The following is a 20,989-nucleotide window of genomic DNA, read 5'->3' as shown; positions in this document are numbered from 1 at the left end:
TAAGCTATAATTCCATATTTCCTGTCTTCAAGAAAAAGATATTCAGAAAATCAAAGTGAGAAGAAATTTGGGCATAATTATTGAAGCCTTTCGAGTTTGCTGCACCTTTTCAAATATCATTGTTTTTTTAATATATTCACAATTATTTTAAGATAAGGTAAAAAATGGGTGGGGAAATATGATTCCTTCATTTTATTTCAACATTTCCTCCCTAAAAGTCCACTTGCAGAAATGTATTTTTATTGCTAGGTAGTAATCAAAGAATGTCTCACTCAAGTTTTTAAAGACTATCTTTACTTCTCCAATAGCATTTCAATCTTTATTAATGCCTAGGCAAAATTCTAAAAGTATAAAAAGACCCTCGTTCAGCCTAAAAACAAGTTACATTTGCATTAAATTTCTCTGTTTTAAACCACTTCTTTATTTACAACTCCTATGCAAAGTGACTTTGACGTAGGTTGTCATTTATTAAAATTCATCAGTTGCTGTAGGAAGTCCACTTGCATGCCTCAGTCACTATCTTAGTAAAGACTTTTACTGGAAATAAAAACACTACCCCCCCCCCCCCCACGTAAATAAATCCAACTTCCTCCTTGCAACTCAAGGTGGGCGACCAGATTGGTTGCATAATAGATATTGGGAAGCTCACTGGCAGGAAGCCTTAAGAGGCAAGCAGCTATCTCAATTTTTCTCACTTAATCTTGGCTTCACGTCAGAAGCTGTGCAGCAGTGCAGTAGAATAGGGCCTGGCGAAACCTTTGCGAGCAAAGCGCCTTTTGTGTTGGGACCGTGGATCGCTCCCGGCGCCTCGGCGGTTTCCAAGGCTGGATTTCCTATTGATTTTCCTCCTCCTCTGCTTCCCCAGGCTCGCGCGGCCGGACATTGTGGGTGTGCGTGCTGGCTTTCTCCCGGATGCTCCCCGAATAACATGGATGTCCCACCATCCCTTGCAGTGGAAGGTTGCTCCTTGGCGCAGTGAGTGAAGAACATGCAGCGATTGCTAATGGGTTTGGGAAGCGGAGACTCCTTCCTCTCTCTGTGACCATGCCGTGATCGTGTCTGCGGCCACCACTCGACGCATCCTCATTCCTGCCCAAACCGGGAGCCTAACGCTAGATCGGGGAAGTGGGTGCCGCGCGTGTGGACACAGAAACACCATGAAGATTATTTCCCCGGTTCTAAGTAATCCAGTCTTCAGGCGCACCATTAAACTCCTGCTCTGCTTACTGTGGATTGGATATTCTCAAGGAACCACACATGTATTAAGATTTGGTAAGATTCCCCATCCCTCTCCATCGCCTGCTATCCGGCTCAGAGGCAGCCGGATGTAAACAGGCGTGTTGACTCTGCTAGGCGGGTGGGTTCGGTGCATTTCGACCTGTTCCCTGCTCCGATGCTTCTCGGGCTTTGAAAGGAGCCAGTTGTGCTTTTCATTTCATTTAGTTCCCCCCTTTTTATTAAAAAAAAAAGAAATAAAAATAGCCGCGGGAGGATGCAGCGAGTGTCTGTCTGTGGTAGTGGTCGCTGCGTTTCCTCCCTATGGTAGCCAGTGTCAGAGTCGGTAATGACGCCGGGGGTACGGCCACCACTGCTGCTCCCGCTTGTCTCCCCGGGAGCCTCCCGGTTTGGCTCGCAGCTCCTTCCCCCAAGAACGTGAGCGGCTGGGGCTACACGCCTCTTAGATTGCCCGGCTGATGAGTTAATATCTGGTAACTCTTTGGCAAGTTGGCACCTGTCCGCTTCCGCGTGGGACCTGGGCAGGTCTGCGAATGAAGGGCGCTAATCTTTTTGATTTGTCATCAGAGAGAGCCTTTTCTGTTAATCTCTCCATTTTCTCAATGCCTGGTGCCTTTACGGATACGCGGAGCTTTAAAAAAAAATACTGTTGTAAGGTTGAAGGTACTTAACACAGGGAGGCTGCTGTTTGAGTGAAATAGCCTCATGAGGAAGGGTTTCTGTCTGTTTTTAACTTGGGAGTCCTTTCACAGCTTGCTCGCTGTGCCTCCCGGACTAATACATGATGAACAGTGATGATAGAGGCAGAGGGAGTCTGTGTATGGGAGCCCAAGTCTGCACCTTTATTTCACTTGTAGCATGACTTTAAAAAAAAGTTGAAATGGCAATTATGTATTAGGGGAATCCATTGTTTTTTCCTAAGGAATCAGGTTTCTTCAGGGCTCAAAGGAAAAATCTATAAACATGAGACTCCAGTGGAAAGGTTGGCCAGAAGATTTACTTGGAGGAAATGAAGCGTGGGCAACACTCAGCCTCTCTCCACTGGCCAATGGAGTTTCAGTAGGAGAACTAGTCAGGAAAAGTTTCCTTAAGTAGATAAGAGCCAGAGAAGAGAAAGCCGACAGGGTAAAGGCTCCCACTGTGGGCGCCTCCTTTGACAGTTCAAGTGGATTTAGACCAAAGAATGCAGGAAACCGTATAATCCTGAGTATGTGTCTTTGAGATAAAAGCAGATACATTAAGTCACTCAAATTTAAATCAAAGAGTGATTGCCTGCATTTCCCATTATGTCAGCAGCATCTTCTCTCTTGTCTGTTTCTCATATGCTTTTTCTATAATGATAAAATTTATCATCTATCTGGGGCTTTGTGGAACCTGGGTAGGAATGCTTTCACGTAGGAAGAAAGGGAACCCTTCTTTCCCTCCCCCACCAATACATATACACACCTGGAGCCCACAGGACTGGTAATGAGAAAAGACAATAAGTGGATTCCTACTGTTGTAGTTTTCCTGCTTTCTGCATGCCTTTAGATGGTACTTAAGCACGTTGCTCTTAGCAACAAGAGTCCACAGGAATGCTTGTTTCTTTGGATGACATTAAACAGGTCCCTGTATCATTGGAAATATGTGTGTGTTCAGTTGCTCTGCTTCAAGCATTGTAAGTGCCACAGTTTGGTAGTTTTGCCCAATATTTTGAGTAGTACAACCTACTTATTTGGAATATCAGGGTGTCTTCTGAACTGTGTTTGTGAATGAGTGTCTTAGTGTGTTTGAAGACTAAGAGGAGGGAAAAGAAAGCTGGGAGCCGGAAAACGGCCACCAGTACTCTAAAGATTTAATTATTGCTGCTCTGGTCTTGCAGCATAATATCTGCTGAATCATTAGATTGTTACATTCGCTGATCATTTCATATCTTCATATTAAAAATCTTGGCGACTGTTGCAGACTGTGTAGCAGCTTTCCAAAAGAGCTGACACACACACAAAAATACATTTTCCTAGACCAGTGCTTACTAAGAATGTCCTTAAGAAATAGGGGAGTAGGAAAACACCTTTCCACCTGTGCCTTGCTACCTTAAACCAGCTGTCCAGTTTCTAGATAACCTGTTATTTTCTCCATTAACTTCAAACATCTTCCACGCGGAGATCCATTTTCTCTGGTTTGTGACTCCAGTTGAGTGGTGAAGGATTGTGTACATTATAACCATTGGAACATTTCCTTGATGGAGATATTTGAGTTTTATATTCTTCTGGGAAAAACATGTTCTTAATGAAGTGGAGGTTGGTTGGCGCCTATGAGCCACTCTTGAGAAATGTTATTTTCAACTTCAGTTGAAAAGGTGAACCAGAGCCTCACCGCTGGCCCGGAGCCTTGGAAGGGAAGGGGGTTGACTCGATAGTGGAGCAGCTGCCTCTGGGGCGCGGGTGAGGAGGTGGCCTCCAGCCCCTTCCCCCTCCGACCCTGGTGTGGCCTCTGCCATCCGCTCGGCGCCGCTGCAGCGGCACTATGGCAACCGCGGGCCCCGTTCGGCTACCGCCCCATCCTCAGCCCCCTTTCCCGTAGGTGGTGGAAAACCACCTTCGCGGGGTCTAACATTCCTTTCCCGGTTTTCCCCGTTCCCACTATGACGGTGACTTGACCCTGCGTCCTCCTACCAACGGGTGTGGATAGGGGAGCAGCTTAGGATGCTGACTGCTACTTGCCTAGTCCCTCGTTACGCCCGCCCATCTTCTGGATGGATGATCAATCTCTCTCTCACAAACATACACGCGCGCGCGCCAACAAATGCACTCTCGGGAAGCACGTTCACCACTCTGGCACAATGACTCCTCTTTGGTTCCCAGGAAAACTTCCTGCAGTCGCGTGCGCCAGCGCCTGTGTCCCGGCGCCCCTCCCCCGCGCCTGACCTGGGGCTGCACACCCGCGCCTGCTACTCCGAAGATGCTTTGCAAACATCTCCGGGAGACTGTCTCCCGAGCGCCGACTCCAGGGAGCTTTCCCGAAGCTTTCGGGCAGCCCGGGGCGATGGGGGAGCGACCTGAGGGTCAGCCCAGGGTCAGCTCCTCGCCCGTGGGCGGGCCGGCGCCGCGCCTCGGGTGGGTCGTGGCGGATTCCCCTCCCTCGATCTTGGCTTGGCCCAGCCTGCCTTCTGCAGGGTGACCACCCAGCGGGCGCGTGCACACAGTGGAGCTTGGACAGTTGGAGGGTTAGTTTCCCAGCTCCAGGTTAGGTCGAGCATCCGGGGGTCGGCGTTTCCTCAGGCGGAGCTGCCACGCCCCCGCGGGCCCTCTCCGGTGCGCTCCGGCCCCGCAGCCCGCCGCGCTGGCTCGCGATGTAAATGAGGCACCTTTGTCTCCCCGCAGCTGCGGCCGGGCCCAGCCAGCGGTTGGAGGGGCGCAGGCGGCATCCTTCCGTCCCTGGGGGCGTGGGCCCCACTGCCTCATTCTCCCAACGTGACAGTGGTTCGGAGGTACTTGAACGTCTCTCTTGTTACTTTCGCCACCCTCTCTTCCGGGTCCGCTCGGCCTCTGTTCCCCGGAAAGCAAGGGGAGGAGTAGAAGCCAGGTCGGGAGCGGGCTCCGCGCAGGGCTAGTAGTCCGGCCCGGGGTTTGGGGGGAAGGGAGCTTTGGTATCTTCTTTAAGGAATCAATCCCCAAACCATCACTTGTTTAGGATCTTTGAGGTCGAGTTGATCACATTCCTTATCTGAAATGGCATTTAGAATGCCAAGAACGAAGACGTGAACCCAAACTTTCTCCCAAACTCGTGGGCAGCTTCTCCAAGATTGTTCTCTAAAGAGCTGAGCTGGTTTGTAGTAGGCCACGAATTCCCTTCAGATGTCGACCTAGCTTTTCTCTTCGGCGTGCCAGTAGGGCGGCTTTCTTAAAAGGCTTTCCCAGGCGAGGTCTTCCCAGGACGCGCTCGGACCTCTTGGCCCACTGTGCGCTGGCCCTGCGTCCACGTACACGCGTAGCCGCCTCCTTGTGCCCTGGCCGAAGGTGAAGGCCGCCAGCTCAGGGGCAGCCCAGGTTATAAAGCCCGCTGGGTGAGAGGGTACGGAATGGGTTCCTATGGAAATCCCCCTACTTAGTGGCTAGTTCATGTGCTCCCAGATATAATAATTAGCCGCAGATGTACTACATCATAGAGGAGTGTGAGCGAATTGGCTGGGCTTGGAAGCTGCCACTCTCTACAAGTTCTTTGAAAGAGATTTTTCTTCCTTTGGGAGGTGAGGTGGGCGGGAGGGAGGAGTGGCCTTACATCTGGAAGCTGGAAAACTGGCTCTTGGGAGGCGGGGATGGGGGAGTAACAGCGGCTACTGAGTGAAACAGATAAAGCCCGAACACCTGCTCAGCTGAGCTCTGGAAAGCAGGGGAGGGGAATCTTTCCAAGAATCGCCAACACTACTGCTGCACTAAAAAGAAAAAAAAAATCTGTTTTTGACATAAGTTCCCACTTATTCTTAAAGCTTCAAAGAATAGCTCTGATGTGATCCATCAACGGAGGCACACTCATTTCAGAAAATGACTTTGAAAAATGATCTTTCCGTCCTCTAGAAATAGCACCCCTTCTCCACCCAGACACATGGAACTCAACACGTTTTCTGGCGTTGTGAGGTTGTCTTTATGTAGTGAACAGGGGTTTGTATGTCAGTAGACATTTCTCCAGACAGACCACCTTTTGCTTTTTAACTTAAGTGATCATTGCAGTGTGTTCATTCCCTGAATTCTCAAATGACACTGTTTCAACATTTACTCAGCACAAGGAAGTTAATGCTCCCACACAAAGGAGGAGCGTAAGATAGACCAAACATGGGATGCATCATTGATTATCAGGGCCTTTTCACGTCTATTCACCTTTCAATAAAGGGTTGCCTATGATAATGATGACATAATCTTTGATTTTCGTTTAATTATGAAAATTTTTGTTAAAGAAGATGCCTTATTCTTTTGTGGTAGAAAGTCAAGTGAGAGAAATTTATCTTCTTTCTGTTCTTAGGATTTTACTGTGTTAATGTAGCTCCAGTTCCGTTTATTCCCTGGAAATTATTGATGTCCATTTTGACATATCAGAATAGAAAGTAGTTTACTGTCTTTCAACTGTGCTATCCTTACATCACTACATCATTAATCTGCATTAAATCACTAATTTACTGCATCCATAATACCTGAGGTTTGTGGGAGATCCTTGGTTTTCCTCTGTAGTATGGTCTGAAATATTGAAATGGAATTGTTGATTGTTTTGCATTTGGGTGGTGAAGCTTTATGTTCTATGGGTTTTCAACTTGTAATCCAGTTCTCAAGGTACTGGAATTGCTTCAAATGAAACTTAAACCCTAAATCTTAGCATGAAAGGTAAGGTCAAAAGCCCTTGAAAGGGAAGGAAGTAGGTGCTCATCATCCTTATTGACTGGTCTAGATTAAACACTGAAGAGGAAGATTTCAGTCTGATAACGTCATAAGGCTTCCTGTTTTTCCTTGCTGCTGCTGCTGACAATTTTGTAAGGTAATTAAATTGGCTGATTGAAGTCAGGGGTGGTCATGGGGTGATAAAGACCATTTGGATTTAATGGAATTTAAAACAACAGAGCACTGAACACAACTCTTACCGAACAAGAATTTTAATGGCCCATTCTGGGTGCTGACTAAATAGAACGCCCTTAACAAGTTTAATCGAAAGGGCAAGGCAGATTAGCTCTATATAGTCTTTATAGTTGAAGATTGTGGAGTTAAAATTATACCTTTAAAAGACTCATTAATGCATTTTCAAGATTTAATGTAGGTTAAATAAGCTTTCTTCAGACTTTCACCATGTACTGTGAACCTAGGTTTAGGACCAAGTTTTAATAAGGAAATACCTTTCAGAGCTCACTTCATAAATGGAGCTATATGTATTTTTTATTTCAAAAATAAAAGACCTTTAAAATTCTTTGAGAGGGTCCAGGGTGTTGAGGGTAAGTGTTGATGATGAATCCTTTCTTTTCACTAACTGGAAAGAACAAATTTAACTTTTTTTAAAAACTTTTGTTTCTGTTTTTTTTTTCTTATAAACAGAACTTATCTGTACTAGAGAAACTGCAAAAATAATTAAAAAAAAAAAATGTTCTTCTGCAGTTTCAGTGGAGGCCTGGATACTTGACCTTGGTTTTATGCTGTCTTTTTAATCCTTCCCTTGTTTTTCTTAATGAAACTTCTCTGTTCAGGTTACCATACTTTAGTGCATTCAGGTTCCTTCTCCCCGTGAAAAGGACAGTTCTTTGGTTTACATTGAGAACACATTTAGTGACAGTCCCATGGTGAAAGTCAAGCCTTAGTCCCTTACGAGATTGTCCTTTCCAACTGCTTCTTGCCTTGTGAAATTGTCTTCCCAAAGTTTTCTGTTCCTTTGATTATTCCAGAAAAACCTGAAATCAAAGTTTTTACTTAAAAATATCCCCAATTTAGATTGTACATATTTTTTAAAAATTATTTTTAAAATTCCAAGTTGACCAAACCAAAAACACTCAGCAAGATGGGAGGTGGCCTCAAAGTCACCATTTTTCACCCTCCTACCTACCCCACATTCCCACTCATTCATCCCTGGATTACTGGCTTGTTTCTTGCCTCACACCTTTAGAGCCAAACATTTTATATTGCTGTATTTTCAAAGTGACAATTAGCTTATCAGATAAAACTAATATGGTAAAACTGAGTGGGAGGTTAGAGAAGACCCTTAAAATTTTTCTGCAGGATTTTTCATTTTCCATTTTATTTTTCTATTTGGGCTTTGAGGCTCTTCTCCATTTACCACAACATTCAAATATAGCATTTCCCTATTGATTGATTTGAGCCCTTCATTTTCTTAATTAAAACTAAACATTCTTTTAACAGAGACAGGTTACTGGACAGCAGAGCTATGTGTAAAGATATAAAAGGATCTGGGGAGGTTGTGGCTTTCAGATATTTTCCCCACTGATACATGTAATTCTATCTATCAGTCTTTTTGGTTTAGCATTTGCCCTCTCCCATGGCATTGTTTTAAGATACGTATATTCTGGCCAGGAGAGCACATGGTCCCTAGACTGTAAAGTTAGGATGAGTTTATTAGATCAATCGATTCTGTCTGTGGTAGAGATGCTATGATACAAAAGAGAATTCCAGGTGCTGAAGGGAGTGCTGAGTGATTAGCACTGATGTGAAGGGGAGGCTGAAAAAAGAGGGAAGTCAAATATTGTCTGATACACAGTCATTTTTAGATTAATGCCAGACATCTCGGTGCATTGTAAATTGATCGTTTTGCTGGTATTAGTCCAAACCTTTGAGCATATGTGATGGTTTTAAATAAGATGTCAATGATATTCTTATATTGGCATATCTCCTCCCAGTGGAAAGGATCTTTAAATGCTTTTCACACCCTTTTAAATCAACAAGGCACTTTACCGTCATTGAGCTAAAGCGAGTGTTTGGAAGGTGTTACCTCTAATTCCCATTTCTGTCTACAGCTCTGCCTCACTCTTGAGTCCTCGACCTATTACAATGGAAATATTGCTCAGCTAAAGTGATCATATAAGCAAAGCAGATATTAAAGAACAGTTGTGCTTCAGTGTCACCATAAGCGTTTGGTTTATTTTATGTTGTCTTTTATATCCCGCTTATCTTTTTAGCAACAAATGCTTCTGTATTGTTTATTATACCTTTTAGTGCATTCAGGCCCCTCTTTGTCCAGAAGAAATGAAATGAAAACTCTCTCAAGATGAAGGAAAATTATAGAATCGTGTAATATCTGAGCCAAAGGGGTCTTTAGAGATCAGGTCTGGTATCCAAGGTTTAGACGTGAGTTGCCAAGGGCAATGAAATCGCTTGTTCTGGTCACAGCTAGTTAATGTCAGATTTTAGACCAAAATGTGAATATCCTGACTGCCAGATGAGTAATGTTTCTCAGTGAATTATGCTGTTTTTCTAGGGTAGCCTCTGACTCTCTTTGCTTTGTATCAATTTTAGAAAGAGTTACTGGTTCCTGTCACTTCCCTAAGACATTTGCCTGCTTTGTTTCTTCTATCTTTTCTTTCACAGAACAATATCCCGTGAGCTATCCATTTTCTTTATCTCTTTCTGTAGCTGCTTCCATCCCCTTCTCCCATACCTGCCAAAGTCGAGGTCATCTTCTTCCTTGTCCAGAACTTTCACCACATCACTTATTTAGCAAATAATAATTGAGTACATATGATGTACCAGGCAAATATCAATAGAATTCTGAGATCCAGATTCTGACCTCAAAGATTTTGTAATCCCATTAAAGAGAAAAGGCATATACATACTAAAGTGCCATTTGAGTGATACAGAAAGTATATACAATAGTTGTTTTGAAGGCGATTTCTATAGGTTTGTATTTTTAAAGGAGAGATGAGATGCTGGCTGAGACCTGTTAAAGGAAAAAAAAAGTGTGATAGGGAAGAAGAGCGGGAAATGTATCATTGGCAGAAGGCTCAGAACAAGAAAAGAATTTAGGCAGAAGTTAAGAAGGTGAGCTTTGGGACAAGGAATAGACTGGCCTTGTCAGAGGACAGATAAGGCCTTGCTTTTTCAGAGCTTTAATATTTAGTTACAGGGTTTGTACTCCTATTTGTTACCCCTAGAAAGCAATTGAAAGTGAAAGGATGGGCTTGACTTGGTCTGCAACACACAGTCAAGTGGGTTTCTCAGTCTACTGCTTACGTTTTATGAAGAATAAGTGTGTCTCTCTTCTCTGTGTTATTGAAATGAAAGCAAAGAACCCACCCTTGTCCTTGATCATTGAAGTTTTGAAGAAATTCTTGGCCTGGGATCATGGTTACTTCTTAAGTAAAATTCTGAAATGAAATAAAGGGATATCTTTTTAACACATGGCCCTATCCAATGATTAAGCAGAAAAAAGTTTCTTTAAGGGAGATGCATTGGAAGCCACCAAAGTACCGTTAGCATTTTTGAGGATTATTGTATATTGTCTCCAAGGCATTCATAGTGTTTCTAATTCTAAGAGATTTCCATTACTGAAATTATATATGTGTGTGTATGTGTGTAATGATTGTATCATTTTATAAAATATAAAATTATTTATCAGAATTTAAAATTAAATTAAAATTGAAAGCAATTTTAGTAGAATGAGTTCATTGTAGTGATATTTTCTAATCATGCATGAACTCAGGACCACAGACCTGTTTGAATTATGAGTTTTAGTTTTTACTTTGTCATCTAGTGAAAAATAATTAAATCTCTAGGCCTTGATTTATATTTCTGTAGAATGGGTACTTGGTTTCCATCTGTCTAACGTCCAAGGATAATGGTGGAATTAACAGAAAGATGCATAGAACCCTGGGCTTATTGGTAGAAAATGACTTTGGGGACTGAGGATATAGTCATTCATTTACTGTATATGGGTAGAACAAAGTCAAATTTGTTATTACTCATGTGCATTTCATTCAACTTCTTAAACTGTGCATAAAATGTTTGTGGTAGTCTGTCTTTTCTAAAATATTCTTGAATAGACTTGCTTGCATTGCACCTAAAGTGATCATAAACATGTTTAAAAGGTTTATTGACTTTTAGAACCAACTTTCTACTGTGTTGGTAGTTAGATAGAAGAGAAAGTCCACAGTTTCTTTTTTCATTTTTATATATCAGGCATTTAATTGGCATTATCCAATCCTCAATAAAAGTAGGAAATAAGTTACCACTAAAAGCAAAAATATTGTTCATGGGGTTCTCAAGGCAAGGATACTGAAGTGGTTTGCCATTCCCTTCTCCAGTGGACCACATTCTGCCTATTTAACTTATATGCAGAGTACATCATGAGAAATGCTGAGCTGGAAGAAGCACAAGCTGGAATCAAGATTGCCAGGAGAAATATCAATAACCTCAGATATGCAGATAACACCACCCTTATGGCAGAAAGTGAAGAGGAACTAAAAAGTCTCTTGATGAAAGTGAAAGAGGAGAGTGAAAAGGTTGGCTTAAAGCTCAGCATTCAGAAAACTAAGATCATGGCATCTGGTCCCATCACTTCATGAGAAATAGATGGGGAAACAGTGGAAACAATGTCAGACTTTATTTTTTTGGGCTCCAAAATCACTGTGGATGCTGATTGCAGACATGAAATTAAAAGATGCTTACTCCTTAGAAGGAAAGTTATGACTAACCTAGATAGCATATTAAAAAGCAGAGACATTACTTTGCCAACCAAGGTTCGTCTAGTCAAGGCTATGGTTTTTCTAGTGGTCATGTATGGTTGTGAGAGTTGGACTGTGAAGAAAGCTGATCGCCGAAGAATTGATGCTTTTGAACTGTGGTGCTGGAGAAGACTCTTGAGTGTCCCTTGGACTGCAAGGAGATCCAACCAGTCCATTCTAAAGGAGATCAGTCCTGGGTGCTCATTGGAAGGACTGATGTTGAAGCTGAAACTCCAAACCTTTGGCCACCTCATGCAAAGAGTTGACCCACTGGAAAAGATTCTGATGCTGGGAGGGATTGGGGGCAGGAGGAGAAGGGGACGACAGAGAATGAGATGGCTGGATGGCATCACCGACTCTATGGACTGGAGTTTGAGTGAACTCCAGGAGTTGGTGATGGACAGGGAGGCCTGGCATGCTGCGATTCATGGGGTCACAAAGAGTTGGACATGACTGAGCGACTGAACTGAACTGAAAAGTAAAAATGACTCAGCTGGTAAAGAATCCACCTGCAATGTAGGAGACCTGGGTTCGAACCCTGGGTTGGGAAGATCCCCTGGAGAAGGGAAAGGCTATCCACTCCAGCATTCTGGTCTACAGAATTCCATGGACTGCATAGTCCATGGGGTCACAAAGAGTCAGACACACTTTCTTTCACTTAAAGGCCAAAATATTGTAATAAGCTTAGAAATTATGTTAAATCGTGTGATTTAAGATTGTTCACTTTTCCACAGCTGTGTATTTTTTCTCATTTATGTTTCAAAACATTTTCTGAAAAGCTATGCCTGCTTTTATGTATACTTAATTTGTTTTGTCTTCTATCCATCTACCTATAAAGAACTTTTAGCTATTATTCAAGTTTTGGAGATACACAAGTGACTGTACTTGATCCATTTGAAACAGTGATTCTCAACTGACAGGATTGGAATAGAGGAGGGGCAGTCTCAAAATTTTATGATAATCTAAAGAAAGAATGGACTGAATACAGGTTGAAAAATATTCTGTCTTAAGCCTTGTTTGTGTGTTTTCTGGAAGCACATCTGCATGGTAGCAGAAATGATGTTGGAATATGTGAAGTTGCAATTGAATTCCTGCTTCTGGTGGGTGAAGGACAGAGCACTATTCTATTCTGTCACCTTTCCCTGAGGATTCTGGGTTGATCTGTGAGGGAGCCTGCCTAGAGACTGGGGGTGATGTTTCAATCACTCATCTTCAGCTTGTTCCCTAAGATGCATTTCTCTTCCTCTTGCTATTCCATACATCAGCTGTCCTTTTAAAAATCTGGATCGTTTTGTGTCCTCCAAAGGGTCTATCTTAGATAGGGATTCTACACAATAAATTCAAGCATTGGCAAGAAAATTTGATCAGATAAATGATTCCCAAATCTTGTTTCACATTAAAATGGGAGGACCTTTAAATAATTTAAACTCTTGATTTCCAAACCTGGAGATGCTATGATTTAAAATGTTTCATTTTTCACAACTGCATAGTTTCACAACTGGATAGTTGCGCTTTCACTTTTTAAAATATATTTTTAAAGAAAACTCTTAAGGAATACACTTAAAAACACACATACACACACAAAATAAAACTCCCAGGAAGGTTGAAAATCAATCACTGAACTAGATAATCCTAGAGATTTTAACCTTTATAATTCCTCTGTTTATAGTGGGCGGGTACATCAACTTTCTGGATTGGTAATCAATAATCATGACTAGGCTGTGAAAAACAGTGAGTAAATTTTGTAGATAAGGGTTGTGGCTTGGATATTTTATCATTCCTTGCAGAACACACACAGTGTTGGGCTCTCAGCACACCACGGATGGGCTGACTGATCCTTTAAAACTTAAGCATTTAGAATATTCACATTCACATAACCAACCCCACAGCCCAAAGGGATCTTAAGCAGGTGTTGTTTTACAAATAATGTCTAAGATGATGAATAGTTGTGGGACCTTTCCCCCTCAACCTCCTACTAGATTCATCCCTAACAGATCCTTTTAAAATTTTGTTTTCACAAAATCTATCAGAAAAACATTCTAGCAGGCATCTGTTCTAGTTAAGAAGACCCTAACTCAGTTGCCATGAGTACGTGGAAATGGCCCAGAATCTGGGCAGAAAATAGAGCCTAGCCTAGATGGTGTTCATTAGAAATCTCTTGGACTAAACTACATCCACCCTTACACCACTTCCCACTGCTGTGACTATACTGTCCGTGTCATTGTTAGGTCATGGTGCCAAGAGCTGAAATCTGGACTCTGCTTTTGGAATGAAACCAGAATGCTTGTGTATTTGTTTCAGGTGGACATTGTCAGTTATATGTGTTTCTTTAGTATTAAAACTGATAATATTTGTATCTGTCCAAATTATTGGTAACTAAGAGCTTTCCATATTTATTGCCAGTTAGGTAAGTCACAAGTTTATTAAGTATATTCCAATAATTTAAATTATAATATGGGAGACTTTATACAGTATTATGTATAGGAGATACCTTATTGATGGTACCATTAATAGTAGCACAATTATAAATTAGTTAGAGATTTTAAAGTATTGAAATCATCATAATTAAATGCTAATGATAATTTTAAGATATGTATTGGGGAAGCTCATTGAGTTAACTTTACTATTCCTCAGAAGTTTTTATTTGGACTTAGCTGTGTTTGCCACTGTGTGTTTAAATATTGTCAATTATTTTAATTAATGGAAACATGTAATTTCAAAATCTTGTATTTGGTGGTGTGTAGTTCTCTGGAAGACACACAATGAAAAACCCTTTTCTATGATATGAATTTCACAGTTTTTTTTGCTGTTATCTAATTTTTTTTAAGTATAGTTGGTTTACAATGCTGTGTTAGTTTCAGGTGTACAGCAAAGTGATTCAGTTTTACATTTGTATATGTATATTATTTTTCAGATTATTTTCCTTTATGAGTTATTATATTGTTCCCTGTGTTATACAATAGGTCCTTGTTTATTTTACATAGAGTAGTGTGCATTTGTTAAACTAAAACTTCTAATTTATCCATTGTTTCCCTTGGTAGCCATAAGTTAATTTTCTATGTCTGTGAGTCTATTTCTGTTTTGTAAATCAATGTCATATGATATCACTTATATGTGTAAACTGAAAAAAATGATATAAATGGAATTATATACAAAACAGAGATAGAATAGGTTTTCATATGTATATTTATACAAGTCTAGAATTATTCTCTTTTAATCTTTCCATTTGTAGAGTATAAATTTATATATACATAGGATATGAAAAAATGCGTACAGTAGATAATAATACATTTATATTTATTCGAGGATACTCATTTATTGGCTTTAGACAGGGGTTTCTGACTTTACTAAACTTGACAGCCACAAGTAAGTGGTAAGGGATGTGAATTGCTCAGAGTTCTTTGAATTTTGTACATCTTTTATTGCTAGCAGGTCACCAGACTACATCAACATTTTGAATATAAACAAGGATAAAATCTTAGCTAAAACTTCAAAGTACCATATTTTCTAAGTGAAGTGTGGATGGAATTTTAACCCTGAAATTTGTTTATTGTTCTCTTGTACTGTGTGTGTTATAAGGGCACTGAATTTGAATACAAAAAATTCACTACATATTAGTAAGAAAAAGCTGTATTTAGTATAAGTAATCTGTCTCTTTTGGTGCTACTTTTTTCAAGAAAGAGATAAAGCTAAACTTGTTTATCAGAAAATAAAGTAATGCTTTATACTGTAATTGTAAGGAGGAAGCCGAAAGCTTCCTATCAACTTTCAATTTTTCTTCCATTTTTTATTCAGATATTAATTCAACAAATATTTATTCAGCATTGGTATCTAATCCAGTTCTTCGATTATTGACATAATACGATAATGAAAAGCAAGATATAGCTGAAGCTTCAAAATATGAAAATTTCCCCCAAATATAGTTATTACAAAATAAATTATGTGGAGGTTCCTAATGATACTGTGTTTTTTTTCTTATAGGCAGCAAGATCTATTTTTTTTTTTTTAATTCTGTACTATAGGCTGTGTTTCAATATTTTATCTCCTTACCTTGTTAATTTTGAAGAATCCACTGTATTGACTTTAGGAAATTCGGGACTTCCCACGTGGCACAGTGGTAAAGAGCTCACGTGCCAATGCAGCAGATGCAAGAGATGCGAGTTTGATCCCTGTGTTGGGGACATCCTCTGGGTAGGAAATGGGAATCCACTCCAGTATTCTTTGGGAAATTCCATGGACAGATAAACCTGGTGGGCTACAGTCCATGGGGTCACAAGGACTCAGACATGACTGAGCACACACACACAAAGAAATTCACATTTAGTTTGATATAACTTATCAAAATGTATATGCTTGATATGATTTTTTTTGCTAGTGTTTAGAGTTTGTAATTTAATATATATCATGTAATCTATTGCCTATTTGTAATAAATACCTTGGTATTTAATTCTGTACTTGTACAAGCAACCGGTAATCCTATTTGTTATTTTTTCATTCATTCATTCTTTGAATCATTCATTTAGCAAACATTTCACTGCTTACCTTATGCCACTGGCTTTAGGACACTAAGAAGTTCAAAGTCTCTGCATCAGGACTTCTTTGGCGGTCCAGTGGTTAAGACTCTGTGCTTCCACTGCAGAGGGCATAGGTTCAATCCCTTATCAGGAAACTAAGATCCTGCGTGCCATGGACACGTCCAAAAAAAAAAAAAGTCTATGTAGATATCATATTCTACAGGTTTAGGTAGCCACCTCAAAGAAAATTGCAAAGCGATGTGACAGATGCACACAGTAACATGTAAATACACAATCTAACATGAAGAGAGGCATCTGACTATATCTGCAGGGAAAGATTTCTAAAACCTATTGTTTGCATCTTTCATTAAGACTTGTGATCTACTAAGGCATTTACTCAGACATTCCATTCTTGATATTAGATTAGCTATTAAAATAGCTGTGCTGTGTGTGTTCCTTCTCTCCACTGCTCCGACATCAGAAGTCTTCAGCTGTTCTGGGTCTCTTGTCTCAAATCATAGTGATGCCATTAATGTTTTTCATATATATATGTATATACACACGTGTATATATTCACACATATATGCATGACACTTGCACATACACGTTTGTGTGTGTGTGTGTGTGTATAGAGAGAGGGAGAGAGAGAACTAGTGTAAATTAAGCGTTTCAGTGCTATATTAGTTAGAATGTAGATTCAGTAACATAAAACTCACCCTACCTTCCAGAAAGACAAAACTAAACGAGAGATATTTTCTTGACTCTCACATACAAGTCAGGGATGGCATGGTGGATCTGCCCTGCCATCTGCAGCCTGCTGGGGTCTGTGTTACTTCCAGCTGTCTCTTCTGGCATCTATTTCTGGCATCTGGTGTGGTTTTTCTCATGGTCTAGCCATCTTGTGCACCTTCCTAAAAGCAGTATGGACATGTCCTGGATGTTTCACATTCCATTTTATCTCATACCTTATTGACAGGCACTTAGTCACATGGCTACATCTGTGTGCACAGGAGGCTGGGGATTGAAGCCGTATTACAGGAAATGTGCCCAGTTGAAAATCTCAGAATCTATTCCTATGGAGTGGAGAAGGAAGTGGCAACCCACTCCAGTATTCTTGCCTGGAGAATCCCAGGGACGGGGGAGCCTGGTGGGCTACCATCTATGGGGTTGGACATGACTGAAGCGACTTAGCAGCAGCAGCAGCATTCCTATAGAGACATGAATAATGAATATTGAAGGACCACTGATAGTCTTTGCCACAGGCATCCAATTATACATTTTAGAAAGCAGCTCAGTTCTTTAGAATTTTTAACTATGTGTGTGTGTGTGTGTGTGTATAGTTATGGAGTAATGCTTTGTGATGCATTTGAGAAAATATGGAAAAGTGAAAACGATCTCTCATAATTGTGCCATTTACCTAAAACCTCTATTGTAATTTTGTTTCTATTTACTCACCTTTTCAAATTAAAATATTTGGATTGAGTATAAAAGTGATGCATACTTATTGTAGAAAATAGAAATATATATATATAAAAATGATTAAAGATCACCCATTATTTCACCATAAATGTCATTCTGAGATTTATCTCCTTTACTGTACATATTTTGTTAATTTATTTTTACAACACTTTATTGTGAACATTTTTCTATCTTCAAGTATTTTTTGTAACTGATTTTTAAGTGTCTGACTTTCTACTGTATAGATGTCTGTCATTTATCAACCAGCTCTATTATAGTGTCATGAACTTGGGTTTGAACTAAGCATATCTTAGTTTGAACCTGGCTCTGCTGTTTTTGAGTTGTGTGATTAGAACATGCTGCTGAATCTTCCTGTTTTAGCTCCTTAAAAAATGGGCATGATAATATTATTTACCTATACAGTTATTCTTGGGATTGAAAGAGATAACACACATATAGTGCTTAGTGAAGTGTCTTGTGTATAAGAACCTAAGTGTTAATATAATCCATCAATTGGTCAATCATTTAATTGATTTTGCAGCACAGACTATTGATTTCTGTAATTGGTTCAGGCTCATTTAGATCAGATGCTTCTGCATCTTACTCTCACAAGGATGATTTGATCCCCCGTCCCTACCCCAGAATTCTATGGGTTTTTTTCAGACCAGTGGGCTGCCCTTCAGGAGTAAGAGGGGCCAGATGATCAACCAGGACCCAGCAGACCTTTAGACAGGTGACAAATAAATAGTGGAGTATTTCTCTACAGTGGCAGGCCTCCCTCCACCGCCCCCACCACCTTCTGAAGATGATAATGGCTCTTCAGCAGTGGTGATGAGGTTGGGCAGGAGAGGAACAGCCGCAGTTTCACAGCAGTCCTCTCTTTGCATTCTGATTTGCTAAGCAAATTCCAGGTGTTTTGCTTTCTAATCATATTATCATCCCCGATGCTTAATTATTTTCTGTAGGGAAAATAGAGTTGTTTGGGGTTTTCAGGAAATTAAATTGAACTTCAAAAGTCACTTCCACATAACAATTAACATTCTGAAATGGGTAATTCCTCAGGGTTTATTGCTAGGTTTACCTAGTTTTTTCTTTAAAGGGTATACTTTTAAATAGTCGATTAATTTTTTTCTATGTATTTCAGATCATATTTTTTAAAACTGGACATGTTAAGGCTTCATAAATTTCTAGTAAATGGTATATAAAAATATGTGGCTGGAGCCTTTGAGATAGATTAATGGTATGATCTACAGAGTGGGACATTGGAAGTAATTATCCTGGGTTCTCTATTTGAGAGGAGCCTGTAGCACTGAAAGGAGATCCCTTTGGCCTGCTCAGAGAGAAAGAAGTGATTTCAATGTTAGTACAGCTAAAATCTGAGAACAGCTTACACTGTGTAAGAAGGTAAATTTTCACATGGCTGGTGGACACTGTTCATTTCCTTTAATAGAATCTATATAACCTTAGCACAAATATTTTCAGTTCCATTTTAATAAGGCAGATTCTAGAGATGCTAAGCATTGCCTCTCTGTGTCTTCCCAAATACTGCTTCTCTAGTTACCCTGACGTACTCTTTTAAATCTTTTAGGTTGCCCTTAAGTTCAGTATTCTTATCTGTCTGCACACGGATACAGCTTCAGTGAATTTTAAATCTTGATCACTCCACCTTCCCCTAAAATTGTGGAGGTGCAGAGTTCTCATTTAAAAATTGTTATGAAAAAAAAAATTGTTATGTATTAGCCTTTGGGAGGAGTTTACAACAGCCCATTGCCGTGGTGATGGTGGTTTAGTCCTGAAGTCATGTCTGACTCTTGAGACCCCATGGACTTTATAGACTGCCAGGCTCCTCTGTCCATGGGATTTTTCAGGCAAGAATACTGGAGGGGTTGGCCTTTTCCTTCTCCAGGGGACCTTCCCAATCCATGGATCAAACCCACTTCTCCTACATTGCAGGTGGATTGTTTACCACTGAGTCACCAGGGAAACCCATCACTAATAACCTACTATGGACAGGAACCTGATTCCACACTGATCTGCAAAAGGCATGTGTTTTTCCCATGGACAATGTGGTTGGAAAGACTGGGATTCCAGGGCCAATTCTACTACTTAGAAAGGTGTGTAACCTAAGGAAATAACTCAACCTTTGAGTCTCATTTTTCTTATTTAAAATATAAAAAATAAGAGTAATAACACCTCATGTGATTCTTGTGGGCCTTAAATGAAATAAAGTCCTTGGATTTGGGGAGCATCCAAAAACATCCCTTCCCTTTTTGTCATCCTGATAATGTGTGTGGAAGAACAGTTGAACAATAGGTTAGCTTTCTTTCCTACAAGAGCCTGTCTGTCAAATGCAGAGTTCTCTGTGTTTATTGACTACTAGTTTTGGCTTCTGTGCAACTGAGATACAAATTCAGCCCTAGGCTTTTATCCACAGATCTGAGAGGAGGAAGGGAGGCACCTGTAATTATAGCAGCAGTGATGGGCTGCATTTGAATTGCATAGTGTGTTAAGGCTTTTCTCAGCTGCTTGGCTTGGGTATTGCTATAGCGATTCTGGGAGTAGCAGACAATATTTTAGCAAGTATTTGTCTTTCTATTATCCATTCTAACATAATCCTAGAATCTCCACAGACACACAAGAGTTCTTTTGTTGCTCTCTGGCAGCAGATAAAAGGGCCTATTTTTATAAAGTGGTCTGTGCAGTTTAACAGCCCTGTTAGGGACTGGTACCAGACTACATATGGAGGGTAGGATAAAGATAGGTTTTCCGCTGATGTTTGTAAAATTGTAGATTCAAAGTTTCCATGAATCAAAACATTACTCTACGGAAGTTTGAGACTGAAAGCATTGCAAATGCTTGTCTGTTGTGTTTCTTTGCCTTTCTTGTAGTTTCATGTCATGTGGCTTGGCCAGAAAGGCAGCTGTCCCTGTGGTCTTTCCACAGGGGCATGATGGAGTCGGTTGGGGCTTTCTGTGAGGATGATGGTCAGGGGAATGAGGGAAGGCAGGAGAGGAGATTTCTTTGTTCCCTCTGCTAATCCCCTTTCATCAATCACCGTTTGTTCCTCTTTCTTCAAATTCTCATAATGGAAATGACCATGTCCTCAATATCAGTTCGCCAGGCTTTCTTGGCCATCATCAACTCCCGGAGCTTGCTTAAACTCATGTCCATTGAGTCAGTGATGCCATCCACCCATCTCATCCTCTGTTGTCCCCTTCTCCTCCCGCCTTCAGTCTTTCCCAGCATCAGGGTCTTTTCCATTGAGTCAGTTCATCACATCAGGTGGCCAAAGTGTTGGAGTTTCAGCTTCAGCATCAGTCCTTCCAATGAATATTTAGGGTTGATTTCCGTTAGGACTGACTGGTTTGATCTGCTTGTAGTCCATGGGACTCTCAGGAGTCTTCTCCAGCACCACAGTTCAAAAGCATCAATTCTTCAGCATTCAGCTTTCTTTATAGTCCAACTCTCATCCATACATGACTACTGGAAAAACTGTAGCTTTGACTAGACAGACCTTTGTTGGCAGAGTAATGTCTCTGCTTTTTAATATGCTGTCTACATTGGTCTTCCAAGGAGCAAGTGTCTTTTAATTTCATGG

The 20,989-nt window shown here is 40.6% G+C and overlaps 1 protein-coding gene across 2 annotated transcripts in view; it reads left to right on the top strand.

The window, feature by feature from the left end:
• The first annotated feature begins 946 nt into the window (after positions 1-946).
• The window catches only part of GRIK2 (glutamate ionotropic receptor kainate type subunit 2), a 772,190-nt gene continuing 752,147 nt past the window's right edge, over positions 947-20,989 (top strand). For both annotated transcript variants that reach the window (XM_055433591.2, XM_088840933.1), the window contains exon 1: positions 947-1,272. In XM_055433591.2, the coding sequence (XP_055289566.1) occupies positions 1,158-1,272 (115 nt within the window). In that variant the 5' untranslated portion in view covers positions 947-1,157. The remainder of the gene's footprint in view (positions 1,273-20,989) is intronic.

Source organism: Moschus berezovskii, chromosome 10 (genome assembly GCF_049115385.1).
Source record: "Moschus berezovskii isolate FMDL1 chromosome 10, NW_MosBer_1.0, whole genome shotgun sequence".
Lineage (NCBI taxonomy): Eukaryota > Metazoa > Chordata > Mammalia > Artiodactyla > Moschidae > Moschus > Moschus berezovskii.
Note: the sequence above shows the minus strand (reverse complement) of the source record. Positions and strands in the feature narration are given on the sequence as shown.